General features: G+C 41.1%; 1 protein-coding gene across 1 annotated transcript in view; it reads right to left on the bottom strand.

The window, feature by feature from the left end:
* The window catches only part of DNAH6 (dynein axonemal heavy chain 6), a 302,643-nt gene that overhangs the window by 104,227 nt on the left and 181,999 nt on the right, over positions 1-16,417 (bottom strand). The window contains exons 46-54 of the mRNA XM_064268785.1: positions 15,764-15,995; positions 13,944-14,096; positions 11,282-11,422; positions 9,717-9,959; positions 7,784-7,951; positions 7,106-7,341; positions 5,819-6,080; positions 2,140-2,263; positions 934-1,130 (exon numbers count right to left, since the gene is read on the bottom strand). Of these exons, the coding sequence (XP_064124855.1) occupies positions 934-1,130; positions 2,140-2,263; positions 5,819-6,080; positions 7,106-7,341; positions 7,784-7,951; positions 9,717-9,959; positions 11,282-11,422; positions 13,944-14,096; positions 15,764-15,995 (1,756 nt within the window). The remainder of the gene's footprint in view (positions 1-933; positions 1,131-2,139; positions 2,264-5,818; positions 6,081-7,105; positions 7,342-7,783; positions 7,952-9,716; positions 9,960-11,281; positions 11,423-13,943; positions 14,097-15,763; positions 15,996-16,417) is intronic.

Here is a 16,417-nt window from a genome sequence, read left to right as displayed (position 1 = left end):
AGACCTTGTAACAAAAGAAGTGTACTAGAAATCGGGAGACCTGGGCCCTAGAACTATACCATTAACTAGTTGTGGCTTTGAGCATGTCACTCCTGTGTCTGAACCTCATTTTTCTCATGTATAAATGACAGAGTTGTCATACTGGTTTTCAACCAAGAGTGTATTGCCCCTCTTGGGAGAGCCTGGAAGCATGCAGAAAAGTTCTGGGTTATCACAATGACTGCGGGTCATTGGAAAAGAGGGATGCTAAACCTCCCTCAATGAGAGGTACAGTCCTGCACAACAGAACTGTCTGCCCCACAAGGCGCCATTGGCCCCAGGGAGAAATACAGCATCAGACGACCCCTGAGTTCTGTAGTCTATGTGAGTTCTCTACTATATGATGTTTTATAACTCAAGGACAAGGGTGAAACATTTTTTAAAATGTTTTTAGAAAGGAATTTCATAGAAATGGCTTTAGTATCCTTTCAAATAATTTAATTTTCTAGCAAATGCACTTAGATGGAACTTTTTATTAATTGTAAAGATAAAAAATAAATGAACCACAGATTTGCCCTGCGCTCAGCCCCCTTCCATTGCCTAGCCCTTGGCAGCAGTCTCGCCCACTCAGAACATTTCATCCTGGCAGGTTTAGGTGGCCAGAAGGCTTGGGGCTTACTGTCCCTTTTCCTTCCCCAGGTTCTTATCCTGTGTAAGCACGTGGTGAGCTGCTGCTGGAGGCAGCAGAAGGAAAGGGAGGATGGTGCTGAGGAAAGCCCGGGGGTAGATCATCACCACCTTCAGGGAGAGAGGGAAGGCTGTGGAGCATGTGAATACCTTTCCATCATGGAGAACCTCCATGGTGGACAGCCCCCATCTGATCTCAGGAGAATAAAACCCCTCCAATGTCCCAGCTGCTTTTCACCGCTCCTTAGAGGAAGCAGGTTTGCTCACCAGTTGCCTGTATTGGGCTGTGAATGCCCCATAATAGGCCACACAAGCCGCAGCTATGAACACGTTCCCAACGATATTCGAGAGCTCTTCCTCAAATTTCTGGATGCTTTCTTCCCATCGAACTTGCTCGTCTCCTAGTGCCGCTGTAAGCTTTCCAGCATGCGAGAGGCGCGCTTGTGTCAGGGCCATGGTCTTTGCTGGGAAATTTTAAGAAAATCAGATGATGGTATTCAGTTATTGATGATGTTATTCATTAACGTTTTCCTAAAATGTTAATTGTTCCATGCACAATGGAACAAAACGCTGCTGGGTCCTGCTCTATTCCCACGTCAGTTGCAGATCTGACCATTGTAATCCATAGGGTTTTCATTGGCTGATTTTCAGAAGTAGATTGCCAGGCCTTTCTTCCTTCTTAGTTTGGAAGCTCCATTGAAACCTGTTCAGCATCATAACCTGTTGCCGTTGAGTCAATTCCAACTCATAGTGACCCTATAGGACAGAGTAGAACCGTCCCATAGAGTTTCTGAGGAGCACCTGGTGGATTTGAACTGCTGACCTTTTTGGTTAGCAGCCATAGCTAACTATGTCACCAGGTTTCCATTCAGCATCATAGCGACATGCAAACTCCAATGACAGATGGGTGGCGGCTGTGTAAGAGGTACACTGGCCAGGAATCAAACCTGGTATATAACAGGTGAGAATTCTACCACTGAACCACCATACTGTGGGTTAAAAATTTACTTGCCTGCTTTTGTTTCTAGCGGAATTAGCATTATTTAGCTAACGATGTCAGTGTGCCTCTATGAAACCTTACACTAATTCAGCATTATTTCCCATTTCAGAATTAAGCCCAAGTTTGCCTCTTCCATGCAAAGAGCTCTTTTTTGCTACTCCTTTTTGGTTTTTCTCTAGATAAAGACAGTGCCCTCTCTGTGTGTCTGGAGTGTTTGTTCTCTGTATCAAATTCATATGCTGTTTTTTCTGATACCATAACATGCCCCATAAAGCCTTGTTCCCATATAGGATGGTGAGTGTATGCAATACATACAGTTTTTCTAATTTCGTACTAGAAGTTTAATGGGATAAAACTAATGAAAACGTATCCTACATGTTGGATGAAAGCTGAGATTTGACTTGTTGAAAACTCTTTCTACTTTTGAAAAGTCAGGTATTTCATGACCACTGTAAATTCTATCAGTGACTTACCCAGGCTTTCCTTTTCGTTCACACCTTTGTCATATTCATCCTGTAAGGACTGTATTTGATCTTCTACTTGTTTTAGTAAAGCCTGCTTTTCTTTCAGGGTAGCCATAGTAATATCAAGTTCAGCCTAATAAAATCAAGTAAATATTTGAGAATAGCCCCCAAAAGAAGGCCGAATTTGCATATTTATAATGCACATTTTTCAAAAATCTGATTTATGTTCCATTTTTCATGTCCAAAAAGATTTTGATATGGTACACAAAGTTAATATAGAGTAAAATATACAAACAAAAGCCAATAAAACAAAGTCAAACAAGAGAAATCCTAAGAGGCACGGAGAAACAGATGTACCTAGCATTTGGGATGAATTAGTTACTACAGTGGAATACTAAATTTAAACAATGAAGCAAGTACCCACGTAGGGGCGAAAACTAATCTCTCCTAACTAGTTCCCCATAGGAGGGTTAAGCAACGACAGGGCGACAATCTGCAGGCCAAAACCAGCCTGCTGCCTGTTTCTGTACAGCCTGCAGGCTAACGTGAATGGTAAGTAGTTGGAAAATCATCAAAAGAAGAATATTTCACAACCTGTGGTAATTGTATGAAACGGTATGGAACTGTGTGAATTTGAAATCAGAGGCCCTCATTTAGGAAGGTTCCATAAATGAAGTTATATTGGCACACAGCCGCACTTGCTCATTTGCGTATCATCTGTGAGGTTTTTTGCATGGCAGTGGCACAGTTGAGTAGTTGCAACAGAGACCATATAGCCCACGGAGCCTAAAATATTTACTATCTGGACCTTTAGAGAAAAGTTTGCCAGTCCCGGTTCTACAGCCATGATGCTTTAGGTAATCTGCTCCACTAAGTGATCATTCTTTGTTCTACTTGAGAAGACTATGGACCTCACATCTGATTGCAGTTAAGCGGGTTTTTAGAACTCCAGATGATACCATCACGTGTAGGGATATTTAGCAAATGGAAACATAGACCATCAGATGCTAGAGCTAGAAGGTACCTCTAGCTATTTCCCTCTTTTCAGATGATTATACTAAAGACTCTTATTCTCTTTTTATGCCAGAAGAGGGCTCATTTTAGAGGTCACTTCTGAATAAAAATTCTTAGACAAGTTGTTGCTAGGTGCTATTGAGTCGATTCTGACTCATAGGGACCCTACGAACAATAGAAGGAAATACTGCCCTGCCCTGCCCTGTCCTCACAATTGTTGTTATGCTTGACCCCATTGTTGCAGCCATTGTGTCAATCCATCTCACCAAGGGTCTTCCTCTTTTTTGCTGACCCTCTACTTTACCAGGCATGATGTCCTTCTCCAGGGATTGATCCCTCCTGACAACATGTCCAAAGTATGCGAGACGTAATCTCGTCATCCTTCTATAGGAGCATTCTGGTTGTACTTCTTCCAAGACAGATTTGTTCATTCTTTTGGCAGTCCATGGTATATTCGATATTCTTTGCCAATACCACAATTTAAAGGCATCAGTTCTTCTTTGTTCTTTCTTATTCATTGTCCAGCTTTACCTGCATATGATGTGATTGAAAATACCATGGCCTGGGTCAGGTGCACCTTAGTCTTCAAGGTGACTGTCATGGATTGAATTGTGTCCCCCCCCCCCCAAAATGTGTGTATCAAATTGGTTAGGCCAGGATTCCCAGTACTGTATGGTTGTCTTCCATTTTGTGATTGTAATTTCATGTTGAGAGGATTAGGGTGGGATTGTAACACCACCCTCACTCAGGTCACCTCCCTGATCCAAGGTAAAGGGAGCTTCTCTGGGGTATGGCCTGCACCACCTTTTATCTCTCAAGAGACAAAAGGAAAGGGAAGCAAGCAGAGAGTTGGGGACTTCATACCACCAAGAAAGCAGCACCAGGAGGACAGCGTGTCCTTTAGACACTGGGTCCTGTGCCTGAGAAGCTCCTTGACCAGGGGAAACCTTCCTCCAGAGCCGAAAGAGAGAGAGAAAGACTTCCCCTGGAGCCGATGCCCTGAATTTAGACTTGTAACCTACTTAAAAAAAAAAGACTGTAAGAAAATAAATTTCTCTTTGTTAAAGCCATCCACTTGTGGTATTTCTGTTATGGCAGCACTAGGTAACCAAGACAGTGACATCTTTGCTTTTTAACACTTTAAAGAGGTCTTTTGCAGCAGATTTGCCCAATGCACTGTGTCATTTAATTTCTTGACTGCTGCTTCCATGGGTGTTGATTGTAGATCTAAGTCAAATGAAATCCTTGACAACTTCAATCTTTTCTCCATTTATCATGATGTTACTTATTGGTCCAGTTGTGAGGATTTTTGTTTTCTTTTTGTTGACCCTCATACTAAAGGGTCTTTAATCTTCATCAGTAAGTGCTTCAAGTCCTCTTCACTTTCAGCAAGAAAGGTTGTGTCATCTGTATAACGTAGGTTGTTAATGAATCTTCCTCCAATCCTGGTGCTGCGTTCTTCATACAGTTCAGCTTCTCGAATTATTTGTTCAGCATACAGATTGAATAAGTATGGAGAAAGGATAGAACCCTGACACACATCTTTCCTGACTTTAAACCACTCAGTATCCCCTTGTTCTGTCCAAACAACTGCCTCTTGATCCATGTACAGGTTCCTCATGAGCACGATTAAATGTTCTGGAATTCCCATTCTTTGCAATGTTATCCATAATTTGTTATGATCTACACAGTCGAATGCATTTGCATAGTCAATAAAACACAGGTAAACATCTTTCTGGAATTCTCTGTGTTCAACCAGGATTCATCTGATATCAGCAATACTATGGCTGGTTCCATGTCCTCTTCTGAATCTGGCTTGGATTTCTGGCAGTTCCCGGCAACATTCTCTTTTCAGAGATCTTCACCAAAATTTTACTTGCGTATGATATTGTTGGATAATTTCTGCATTCCTTTGGATCTCTTTTCTTGGGAATCAGCACAAATGTGGATCTCTTCCGGTCAGTTGGCCAGATAGCTGTCTTCCAAGTTTCTTAGCATAGACGAGTGAGCACTTCCAGTGCTGCATCCGTTTCTTGAAACATCTCAATTGGTATTCCATCAATTCCTGAAGGCTTGGTTTTTGCCAAGGCCTTTTTTTTCGGTGCAGCTTTGACCTCTTCCTTCAGTACCTTCGGTTCTTGATCAGAGGCTACCCTCTGAAATAGTTGAATGTCGACCAATTCTTTTTGGTATAGTGACTCTATGTATCCTTTCCATCTTCTTTGGATGCTTCCTGAGTCACTTAATATTTTCCCCATGGAAGCCTTCAATATTGAAACTTGAAGCTTGAATTTTTTCTTCAGTTCTTTCAGCTTCAGGAATGCTGAGCGTGTTCTTTCCTTTTGGTTTTCCGTCTCTAGGTCTTTGCACATGTCATTATAATACTTTACTTTGTCTTTTTGAGCTGCCCTTTGAAAACGTCTGTTCACCTCTTTTACTTCATCATTTCTTCATTTTGCTTTAGCTACTCGATGCTCAAGCGCAAGTTTCAGAGTCTCTTCTGATATCCATTTTGGTGTTTGCCAAGTTAGCTATTGTTTAAAAAGAAAGCTAATTTCAAGAGTTTTGTCACTACCTATGTTGTGTGGGGTCCCAGTAGCATTGTAAAGAAAGCTTGAATGATAAACAGTCATGACTCTTAATTCTATAACACAACACAGTACAGATAATGCACCTGCGCAGCGCGAAGTTTTTGTCTCTTTGGTTCGACTTCTTTGACTACTCGAGAGTATAAATCCATTGCTCGTACCCACATGCACATGGATTTACATGCTTTGGACACTTTCTCCACTTTTTCAGGTACAAAATCAGGATTATTAATATACTTTTGAAGCTTTGCCAATATTTGAGGCTTTATGTTTTCCTTGTCATATTCTAAAAGCCTTCTTAGAAAGTTAGAGTCACCAAGAAGTTGCTTTGCTGTTGGCCAGTCAGGCCTGAAAGACAAACATAAGTTAGCAGCATAGTAATAAAGTAATACAAGAACAAAATAAATGCATTCCCTTGGGAACATTCAAATATTATCCCAATAAGTACTTTTAATCTCTATAGCACAGGTCCAGTAATTGGTATATTAATAGAAGTGCACCACAATTCATGGGGAGACAGGTAATTGAATGACTAAGGTTCCATCCACCTCAATTTTGGCAGAGAAAGGATTATAAAATTATAGAGTTTTAGAAATGTAGGGTATTATAGAGATAATAGTTTTATTTTTAAAATGCCCCAGACACTTACATTTTACCTTTGTCTCAGTTTCAGAAAAACAAAACAAACCCGCTGCTGTCGAGTCAATTCCAACTCATGGCGACCCTACCGGACAGAGTAGAACTGCCCCATACGGTTTCTAAGGAGCCCCTGATGGATTCGAACTGCTTACCTTTTTGGTTAGCAGCCGTAGCTCTTAATCACTATGCCACCAGGTCTCAGTTTAGGCTCCTAAAATCTCTTGCCAAGACCACTACAATCACCTTTTAATTGGGTTTAAGTCTCTTGGTCACCCCTGCCCCTTCTGAACTTTTGCCCGATTGGTCTCTCTAACGTGAAAATCTGATTATGTCAAAAGTGCTCATTGGTTCTCAGTCCCCTCTGCCAGTGTTTTCCATCCATTCTCTGCAGAGCCTTCAGGCCCCATTGAGGTGTGGCCAGGAGGGTCAGGAAGGTGCTCTGGCCTCTCTACTCTTGCTCTTATCAAGGCAGCTCTTACATTGCCTTGAAATTATTATTTTTCATGTCTATCTTCCCACTAGACTGTATGCCCCTTGTAGGGAAGAGCTTTATCTTGGTATCTCCATCACCTAGAGCAAAATAGATGTTCAAAACATGCTTGTTGAATCAATTTGTTGAATCACTGAAACCAATGAATGGGTGCAGAAGAGAATGAAAACATACAATAAAAGCCAAAATATCATAAAGAAACCCCACCAGGTAGTCTGGTAATACATGAGTCAGAATTACTCACTTTGCATTCAAGAGAATGGAAATTGCTTCCATTACTGTCATGACCAAATCTGGGGGCTTTGTAAAAACTCTGATTTCAGATATATCTGCTTTATCTAATGAATCCAATGCTTTATTGGCAGCATCAAGTGCAGGTAGGGCTTCTTCAAGGTCTCTTTGAGCATCGTCAGCTATGGCTTGGGTTTCTTCGGCTTTCACTTTTGCCATTGCTTCATCCTCTTGTACGATGTGACGGACCTAACCATTGAAACATGACTGCTTCAGTGGTCTCAATATTTGAATTTCAATAATAATAAGTCATATTTGCCCTTTGGATTAGAGCAAAGAGGAAAGGGGATTAGCTCTATTGCATTTTATGCTCTCCTTTATCCCTCTCAAGCCATGTTGATAGACTAGTAGAGAAAAAATTATTATAACCACAGTTCCTTTTTAGGGGAGGAACAGCTGCTTTATATTGATTGGTAGGTGGTACTTTGCTCACAACTCCCCTGTCCCACTCTTTGCACTGCAGCCATTCTTAGAGAACCAGGCTGATTTACTGAAGGGAGATTGTTTACGACTTCAAACATTGCTAGATTTTGCTACCATTTTATTACTTCAATGACATATAAAATAAAACAGTCTAAGCACTGTAATTATTTCATTGCATATAAGTGATCAACTGGTGATGGAAGCCTACCTGATCGGCACTTTCTTGATCCACTGCCAGCTTTTCCATCAGGGCTTCAACATCTTGTGATTTTGTTAAAAGTACAGGTTCTAAAGCTGAGAGGTCTAATTTCATTTTATCTACTAGTAGGTTCGTTTCTAATAGCTTGGTTAGACCATTCTTCACCCGACCCAGTGCCTAAATGACAATGAAAATATCTATTATAGTGAGATTATAACTCTTTGGTGATCCAATTATTTTCTGCTTTTAACTTTTTATTGATGGTATATGTTTTCATTAATGGAAGCATGCCGAATCATTGAGTGTGTCTGAATTTTTGGTAGGTAGTATGAATTTTTTTTCTTGCCCTCTCCCTCTCCCATAAGTCTACCCTCAGTGCCCTGAGGTACATACATAGTACCACTAATTCTACCTCAGAGTTCCCCCAGAGTCCACTGGTACATATGTGTAACAAGTAAAAATTTTCAAAATTTCTATTTTTCCTACCAAAAATCCAGATGGCGCACACCCGTCTCTTTGGTTTCAAACAACCATAAAGGCCTCTGCCTTGTGGCAGCATGCTCTATCAGTGGTGTGGCAGCTTCCCAATAAACCCCAGAAGCTGTAAAAGTGAATGGTCGCTATATGTACTGTCAGGCACAAAAGAGATAAACTGTAAGTTTACTAGCATCTTTACTCATGTACAAGAATTTTACATTTATAGAGTTGATAAGTCAGTTTGTAACACTTAAAGTTGTGATACTGCAGAGCTGCTTAGGTAACAGAACCCTGGGGAATGGCTATGACACTCACCATGGTGGGTTTGGATCCATGCCCCCTGGTCACAGCAGTAGAAGCTCACTGGACTGTGGGCCCACGGTAGGCGGGGACCACATCTTATGAATTTTTATTCCCCCAACATAGCATGTTATCACATCAAATGGATGAGGAACCAGTTCAGGTAGGAATTTCTAGAGGCCACAGCTCTAGGAGCTTGTTCACTCAAGGTGGGTCAGCAGGGCTGAGAGGCCCCAGGGAGTCAGGGTCCTAGGTGCCCAGCTCAGGTTGCTGGATCCGAGCCCCACTTTTCAGTGGTTAGGAACTCTTGACTAGAATCAAAGAGTGGAATCTGGCAGAGAAGGCAATTGGGAATAACGGTTTTTTCTGAAGGTGGTTAGAAAGCTTTGTTTCCAGTTGGCAGATTTCAAAAGAATTTTCCATGTTACTTTACAAGGCATGCATTTTATCAGGTAGTAAGTCATTGAAAAGCATTTTAACTACCTAAATGGTAAATGATTTCATTTTACTGTGTTTAAAATGTTATTTAACAGCCTAATGATGATGATGGAAGCTGCCGTTTTTTGAGCACCTCATATGTGTCAGATCATACCTCAAGCACTTCACAAACAGTATCTTATTTAAATTCCACAACAATCCAAGAGGAAAGATACAGGTATTTTGAGACCTTATTTTCTACTAAGGTTGACAGAAGTTATGTAACATGTCCAAGGCTGCACAGCAAGAAAGAGGCAGCTCATAGGTTGTCTATAGTCTGGGTGACACCAAAGCCCTTGCTGTTAATGGGAACCACTGCCACGTTAGACCACTAAACCCATTGTTATTGCTAAACAAAAAAGTTCTCCTTTACATTAAGTACTTCAGAGACAACTAGTTTCCTGCTTAACCGTGATGCTGTTGCAATGCTCATGTCATGCTACTAAGTCAAGACATTTAGGTGAATGATAGCAGACAAAATATAAATATCAAGAAAGGGAAGGTCCCTGGACTGACAGCATCTCCAGTAATAGCATGAGGCAACTTTTTGCCGTAGTGTAGATGTCAAGGGCACATGTCAGGATGGAGAGTACTCCGGCAGGTAAAGGCAGCACAGAAGCGTTTTACTTATTCTGGCACAAGTTTTGAGTTTGAGTGAAAACATTTTTATTGAAAATATTAAACTTACTAAAACTAACTGTTTCTTCTTTTCATTCAGCATGGACAGGTAGAGGTTGATCAGCTCCAAGTAGGAGGTGGGCGTTGTGTAGTACCGCCTCCGGAGCTCTGTGTAATAGCGCTCTGCCATCTGGGAGACACTCAGGTGGACATTCACACACATGAGGGAAAGCTTTTCTTTCAGTTCTACATTTCCAGGGTCGACATTTGCAAAAAATGTCTTTGATACGGAAAGAAGTGCTTCTTTGGGCCACTTTAAATAAGAAAACAATTTGGAAAATCTGTTGGTCATTTCAATAACATACAGTTGAACAATTAAGAAATAATTATTTCTCTGGAACTCTTCCTTGCCTTGTACCCACCCCACCGCCCCTTAATGAATTAAATGGCTCTGTCCATTAGAGCCAGGCTCGAGTCTGGTTTTGCTCAGTGTCTGGCACACAGAAGTTGTTCGATAAATATTCGTTGACTGCATAAATGATTGGGTGTCCTTAGACTAATTCCAGGAATAAAATAATGTACATTACCAGAACCTCATGCCCTCATTGTGCTTATTATGCAGTTGGACTTCGGGCCCATCATTATAATCACTGTCCGGCTCACACCTCAACTCCTTTGCCCCCTCTCTTGTTTCTCTGAGTTCACCTGAACCCTATTCAAATGTGACTCTGTTACTCCGTGCCTACAACTGTGCGGCTGAGCATGACTGGAGGAAAATTTTTACATGCAACCATGCTGACGGGCCTTGCTTTAACTTCATGACAGTGTAGCTCAGAAATCCTAATAGATTTCTAATACATTCACTTTTATACTCCCCTAAGTGAATATTTCACACCTTGTTCTGCCTACTCAAGCCTCTAACACATTCTCTTCACTCTCACTCGATGGTCTTGCTCCTTACATGAATGTAAACATAGAAACAATGAACTTCAGCAGGCTCCTACCCTCTCATCTACCCCTGATTTGCCTCTGTGTTCATCTACTCTGCCCTTCCTCTGGTTACCCTGGGGTAGGCTGTGCATGCTCAGGTCAGCCCTTCATTGATGACCCTGCCCCTTCCTTCCTACTCAATGACATTGGCTGACAACACTTAGCTCTTTCTGCCACACCATCTATTTCTCTTTTTCTGGATTATTTTCATCAGCACATGAGCATGCTGTTTGTGTTTCCCATTTAAAAATACTTCTCTCATGACTTCACACCTGTCTAGCTATTGCGACATCTCTCTGCTCTCCTTTGAGGCAAAACTGCTTGAGGGAGTAGCTTTTACTCGCTGTCTCTGATTCCCTTCCTCTCTTCTCTCTTGAACTCTCCCCCTACCACTCCATTGAAACAGCTCTTGTCAAGACCACCAATAACTTCCACATTGCTAAATTCAGTGGTCTCTTCTTCCTTATAAATCCTGTGTTTGCCATTGTCCAATGAGAAGAATATGGTGATTTCATCCCTGGTGTATGAGTAAATTCCTTGCACTCTTTAAAGCTCAATCCTGTGAGTTATTCTTTGACAATATGTTATTCCTTTAAACTCAAGCAAGTCCAACTTCTCCATGAGCTATTCAGGGTTGTCACCCACCTGGACAAACCAGTCAATGGTGCAGCAGTTCACAAGAGATGGAAACATCCGGCATCGGGATCGAAAGGCCTCCCCAACAGGGCTCATGCAGAGAACAATGTGCAGCTTCTGGCGGACTTGGCTGATAAAGTACTGAAACACCTGACCCCCCCGCCAAAAAAAAATTTGATATTTTTCAATTTAAAATAAGGATGACACTACGGTGGAAATAAGTGTTGGCTAAGAACTGATGCTACCAATATCAAATATGAAAAGTGACAGCACAGTAGATACGTGAGTTGTCTTGTTTAATATCTACTCCAACCTCTTTCTATTACACGGTTTGGAAAGATTAAAAATGACACTTTGCAGACTCCACTGTAACTAGGGATCCGGATGTGGTTTAGGTCCTCCTCATCAGGTATTTGAGGAGATCCCTTGAATAAAGTGGAGGGGGTATTCATGGAAGGTTTTGATTTGGGATAGAGGATCAATAGGAGACAGGCAGCAGAAGTAGCATAGACCTGGAGCCATTATCTCTGACATGGCGGAGGAGGCAGGGTTTGGGAGCTGGCAGCTGAAGCACTGACATGCTGACTGGTTTAGAGGCTTCCTGGTTCAGCAAGAATGACTGTGGTAGAGTAGCAGGGGTGGGGGTCTGGGGACCATTGTTTCAATTGGCATAAGGAAATGTACTAAGAAAACCTTCTGCATTCCACTTGGTGGGTGGCATCTGCGGTCTTCAATGCTAGCAAGCAGCAGCCACCTAAGATGCATCAATTGGTCTCAACTCACCTGGAGCAAAGAAGAATGAAGAACACCAAAGACAAAAGGTAAAGATAACCCCGAGAGACAGAAAGGGCCACATAAGCCAGAGACTACATCAGACTGAGACCAGAAGAACTAGACGGTGTCTGGCTACCACTGGTGACTGCCCTGAAAGTGAACACAGTGGGGAATCCCTGATGGAAAAGGAGAACAGTGGGATGCAGATCTCAAATTCTCGTAAAAAGACCAGACTTAAGAGTCTGAATGAGACTAGAGGGACCCCCGAGGTCACGGTCCCCGGACCCTCTGTTAGCCCAAGACTGGAACCATTCCCGAAGCCAACTCTTCAGACAGGGATTGGACTGGACTATAAGACAGAAAATGATACTGGTGAGGAGTGCACCTCTTGGCTCAAGTAGACACATGAGACTATGTGGGCAGCTCCTGTCTGGAGGCGAGATGAGAAGGCAGAGGGGGAGAGAAGCTGGTTGAATAGACACGGGGAATACAGGGTGGAGAGGAGGAGTGTGCTGTGTCATTAGGGGGAGAGCAGCTAGGAGAACATAGCAAGGTGTGTATGTTTTTGTATGAGAGACGGGCTTGATTTGTAAACATTCACTTAAAGCACACACACACAAAAAAAGAATGGCTGCGGCAGAAGTGGCAGCTTCCTTGGTCCCTGGCTTCTGCAGTGTGCAGTTTACATCCATTCCCAGGGGTTCAGCCTGGAATCTCTTTCTTTGGACTCCCAATGATTCTGTGCCCTTCTAATAAATCCCTTTCTGGTTACATTAGCTGAAGTAGATCCTCCTGTCCATAACTATGAACCTTGACCCAGCGATACAGGAGATTTTTATGAAAGGACAAAGAAAAGACACAAGGAAGAACAGCCCCAAAAAGTTAAAAAAAATGTGCAGAAATAAGGGACAAGACTTGTGTATGGAATCTAGCACGTTGCTGGAGAAATGAAAGCTGAGAGCAGCTAAAGTTGTCCCTGAGAGAGTGAGCGGAAGTGGATTTCTGTTTAGTTGTGGTATAGCCTGGCTGGTAGGCAAAGGGATCAAAAGTGCTGGACTCTCCTCAGGTGGGTGCTGCGCATGGGAGAATAAAGGTGGGCTTAAAGGAGGATGTGGGAAGCTGGCCAGTTTGGACAAGACTTTGACCCTGTGAAGGGCAGCGGTGTTTCTGCTTTTTCGCTTTCCACAGATTTCTCTGGAAGTCTGGTGAAGCAATATTTTAAAAGAGAAAATTAAACACACAGAATTACAAAGAAAACCAACATTGTTGAAAAAAAAACTCTATCCATGGTTTCTTTTTCTGTGTGTGCAAAGTTTGTTAAAAATAATATGTTGCTAATAGAGTACTAAGGAGCCCTGGTGGTATAGTAGCTAAGCACTCAGCTGCTAACCAAAAGGTTGACAGTTCAAACTCACCAGCCACTCCATGGAAGAAAGATGTGGCAGTCTGCTTCTGTAAAGATTACAGCTTTGGAAACCCTATGGCTCAGTTCTACTCTGTCCTATAGGGTAGCTATGAGATGGAATCAATTCGATGACAGTGGGTTTTTGGAATAGATTACTAGTTTGGGGGCACAAAAGAAATTTGAGTTAGACTATTGTAACTACTGTTCCAGTGCTAATATATATTTTATCATGATAAATGTATATGTAACAAATCATTTGCCCTTTCAACACTCTTCACATGGTTCAATGACTTGAGTTATGTATGTCATTCAACCATTATCTGTTTCCAAAATTTCCCATCACCTTTAACAGAGGCTCAGTGACCCCCTAAGCAATTTTCCCCTTTCCCCTTCCTATCTACAGATTCGTTAAGGGAATTTTTGGATTCTTAAATAAAAGGCTAAGACAGCTTTTTATTTATAAAACCATGTGGCCATTTCGGTATGTCCTACCTCATCTCTGTTTCCCTCAGAAATTCCTACTTCTTTTGCTCTCGGTCTAGTTGCGGCTAAAACCTGCTCCAGTTCATCCTTTTCAAATAAATTAGGCACTTCACCCGAGTTCAGGATGTTGTTTATGTCTTCCAGGAACTCCTCCACTACGATCTAAAGACGAGAGCAGAATGGTTGCTGCAACAACCCACGTACCACTTTGGATTTGTCACATTTAAACTATAAAGCAAATATTGTATCTGACATTGACATTGAATGAATTATATGTTTAAGAAAAGATAATCTCAAAAATTAGATACCCAAAACCCATTAGATAGAATCTTAATATTCTAACATAGCAAGCAAGTGCATTGATTTTTTTCATTTTTCTTTCCTGTTTTGTTTCTTAGAAGGTATTGATATTTTACAGGGTTCAAGTCATGTGTAAGCATTTTAGTTACTGCTTTATGACAAGTATTAATCCACAGTTATGTACTTATCATATTTATAACCATTAATGGGAGTATAACATGCCACTGAGTTGATGCTCCATATGTTTACATGGATTTTAGATGGTTCACAGTTTCATTTACATTATAAGTCCATATGTGGGCTTATAGCTTTTCTCCCCAGTTAGATAATTTCTGTAGGATAAATTCTCAGGAGTGAAATTAATAATGGAAGTTCATAAATATTTTACGGATTTTGAAGATTTTACCATTTCCCATTCCAGTATGACTTTATTAACTTTTAACATATACTTTTGTTATTTTGGAGAGTGTAAATGTTTCTTTTGGAGATATTAACTTCTTCATGTGTTTTAAAGCCTTTTTTTTTTTTTTTTAGGAACTTCTTATTCACATTCTATTACATTATTACGGAGCCCTGGTGGCAAAGTGGCTAAGTGTTCAGCTGCTAACCAAAAGGTTGGCAGTTGGGATCCAACAGCTGCTCCTAGGAAACCCTATGGGGCAGTTCTACCCTGTCCCATAGGGTTGCTATGAGTCGAAATCAACTCAATGGCAAAGGGTTTGTTTGTTTTTTACATTATTATATTTCTTCTAGTGGTGTGTTTGTCTTTTCCTTGTCCACTAGTAATAAGTAGTTATATATTGGAATATAAACCATTGCATATCATAGATGTTAATTTCTTTCCCATTTTCTGTTTGTATTTAATCCTGTTTACAATGTTTTAATAACTAAATGGAAGTTTAAAATATTTATGGGTCAAATCTATTTTCTGTTCCTTGGCTAATTTCTAGAAAGGTTATTGTCCCTAAAGTTAAAACACGCAAGTGTAGTCAGTGTTCATCATCTACTATAGAATACATTAAAGATCAGTTAAATTGGTTGTTGTAGACATAGATGTAATCCCATTTTAATTTTAGTAACTTTAACCCTAAAACATAGCCCTTATTTTTTTCTTTTCTCAGTCAGAACATATTTCCCTAATAACTAATTCCTTTCTTTTATTTACTTCTATAAACCAAAAAAAAAAAAACTAAACCCATTGCCATTGAGTCGATTCCTACTCATAGAGACCCTATAGGACAGGAATAGAACTGGCCCATAGGGTTTCCAAGGAGAGCCTTGTTTTAAAAGAAAAGTTAAAAAACATTCTCATCTTTTTCGCCTTTGATCATATTTAATTATTTAGAATTTAAAAAGGGAAAATAATACTGGGTAAAATAAATAAAAATGTACTATAAAAATTGAGGTCCACAAAATCTGCTATCAGAGGGAACGATCCCTTGTACTTCATCCTACAAACCGTTTATAGCACATGTGTAATTGTAAAACCTGCATTTCTCCTGTTCTGACATGAGGACTATTATATGTACCTGGGTGTCTGTGAAAAGGAAAACCATATTCTTGTCTTCTACACCAGCCATTTTGTACAACTTCCTCAGGTCTTCGTGAAAACTATCATAGTTATAACCCCGGCTCAGTTCAATCTGCAGACATTTGTAACCACATATATGAGCTGCAAGTCTGGTAAGAGACTGCTTTCCTGTGCCTCCTACTCCAACAAGCAGGGCATTGCCTCTTTCCTGACGTATCATCCGGGCAATCCTGCAGGAAGCAAAGCAGACAAAGACTAGTGTCAAGTTTACAAACGTGGCTTCTGCTGTGAGGGTCTGCCTCAGTACAGAACGTTGGTGGCCAGTGGTTCATCATCCAGCAAGATGCCACAAATGAGGGACAGGGTGCCTCTGGGGTTCATTCTTGAGAGAAAAGTATTGCTGTGCTTTTCTCTATTTACATATCTCCCCAGTTCCCTACAGGCTGTTGGTTCTCTGCGCTGGGCACACAAATTTAGAGTAAAAGTGAAATCTCTTCTCCCTTCATCAGTGTGAATGATTTTGTCAGAGACTCTGGCCAATCTAAGCCACAACTTACATTAATCATTATTTTGGCAAGCCGAAGTCTCCCTTTTTGGCAAGCCAGAAAAATGACTGGCTCTAGGTAGGGGCACTTCTGTTCATAAGGAGGGA

Source organism: Loxodonta africana, chromosome 15, assembly GCF_030014295.1.
Source record: "Loxodonta africana isolate mLoxAfr1 chromosome 15, mLoxAfr1.hap2, whole genome shotgun sequence".
Taxonomy (NCBI): Eukaryota; Metazoa; Chordata; class Mammalia; order Proboscidea; family Elephantidae; genus Loxodonta; species Loxodonta africana.
The sequence above is the reverse complement of the archived record's forward strand: the minus strand, read 5'-3'. Positions and strand labels throughout refer to the sequence as shown.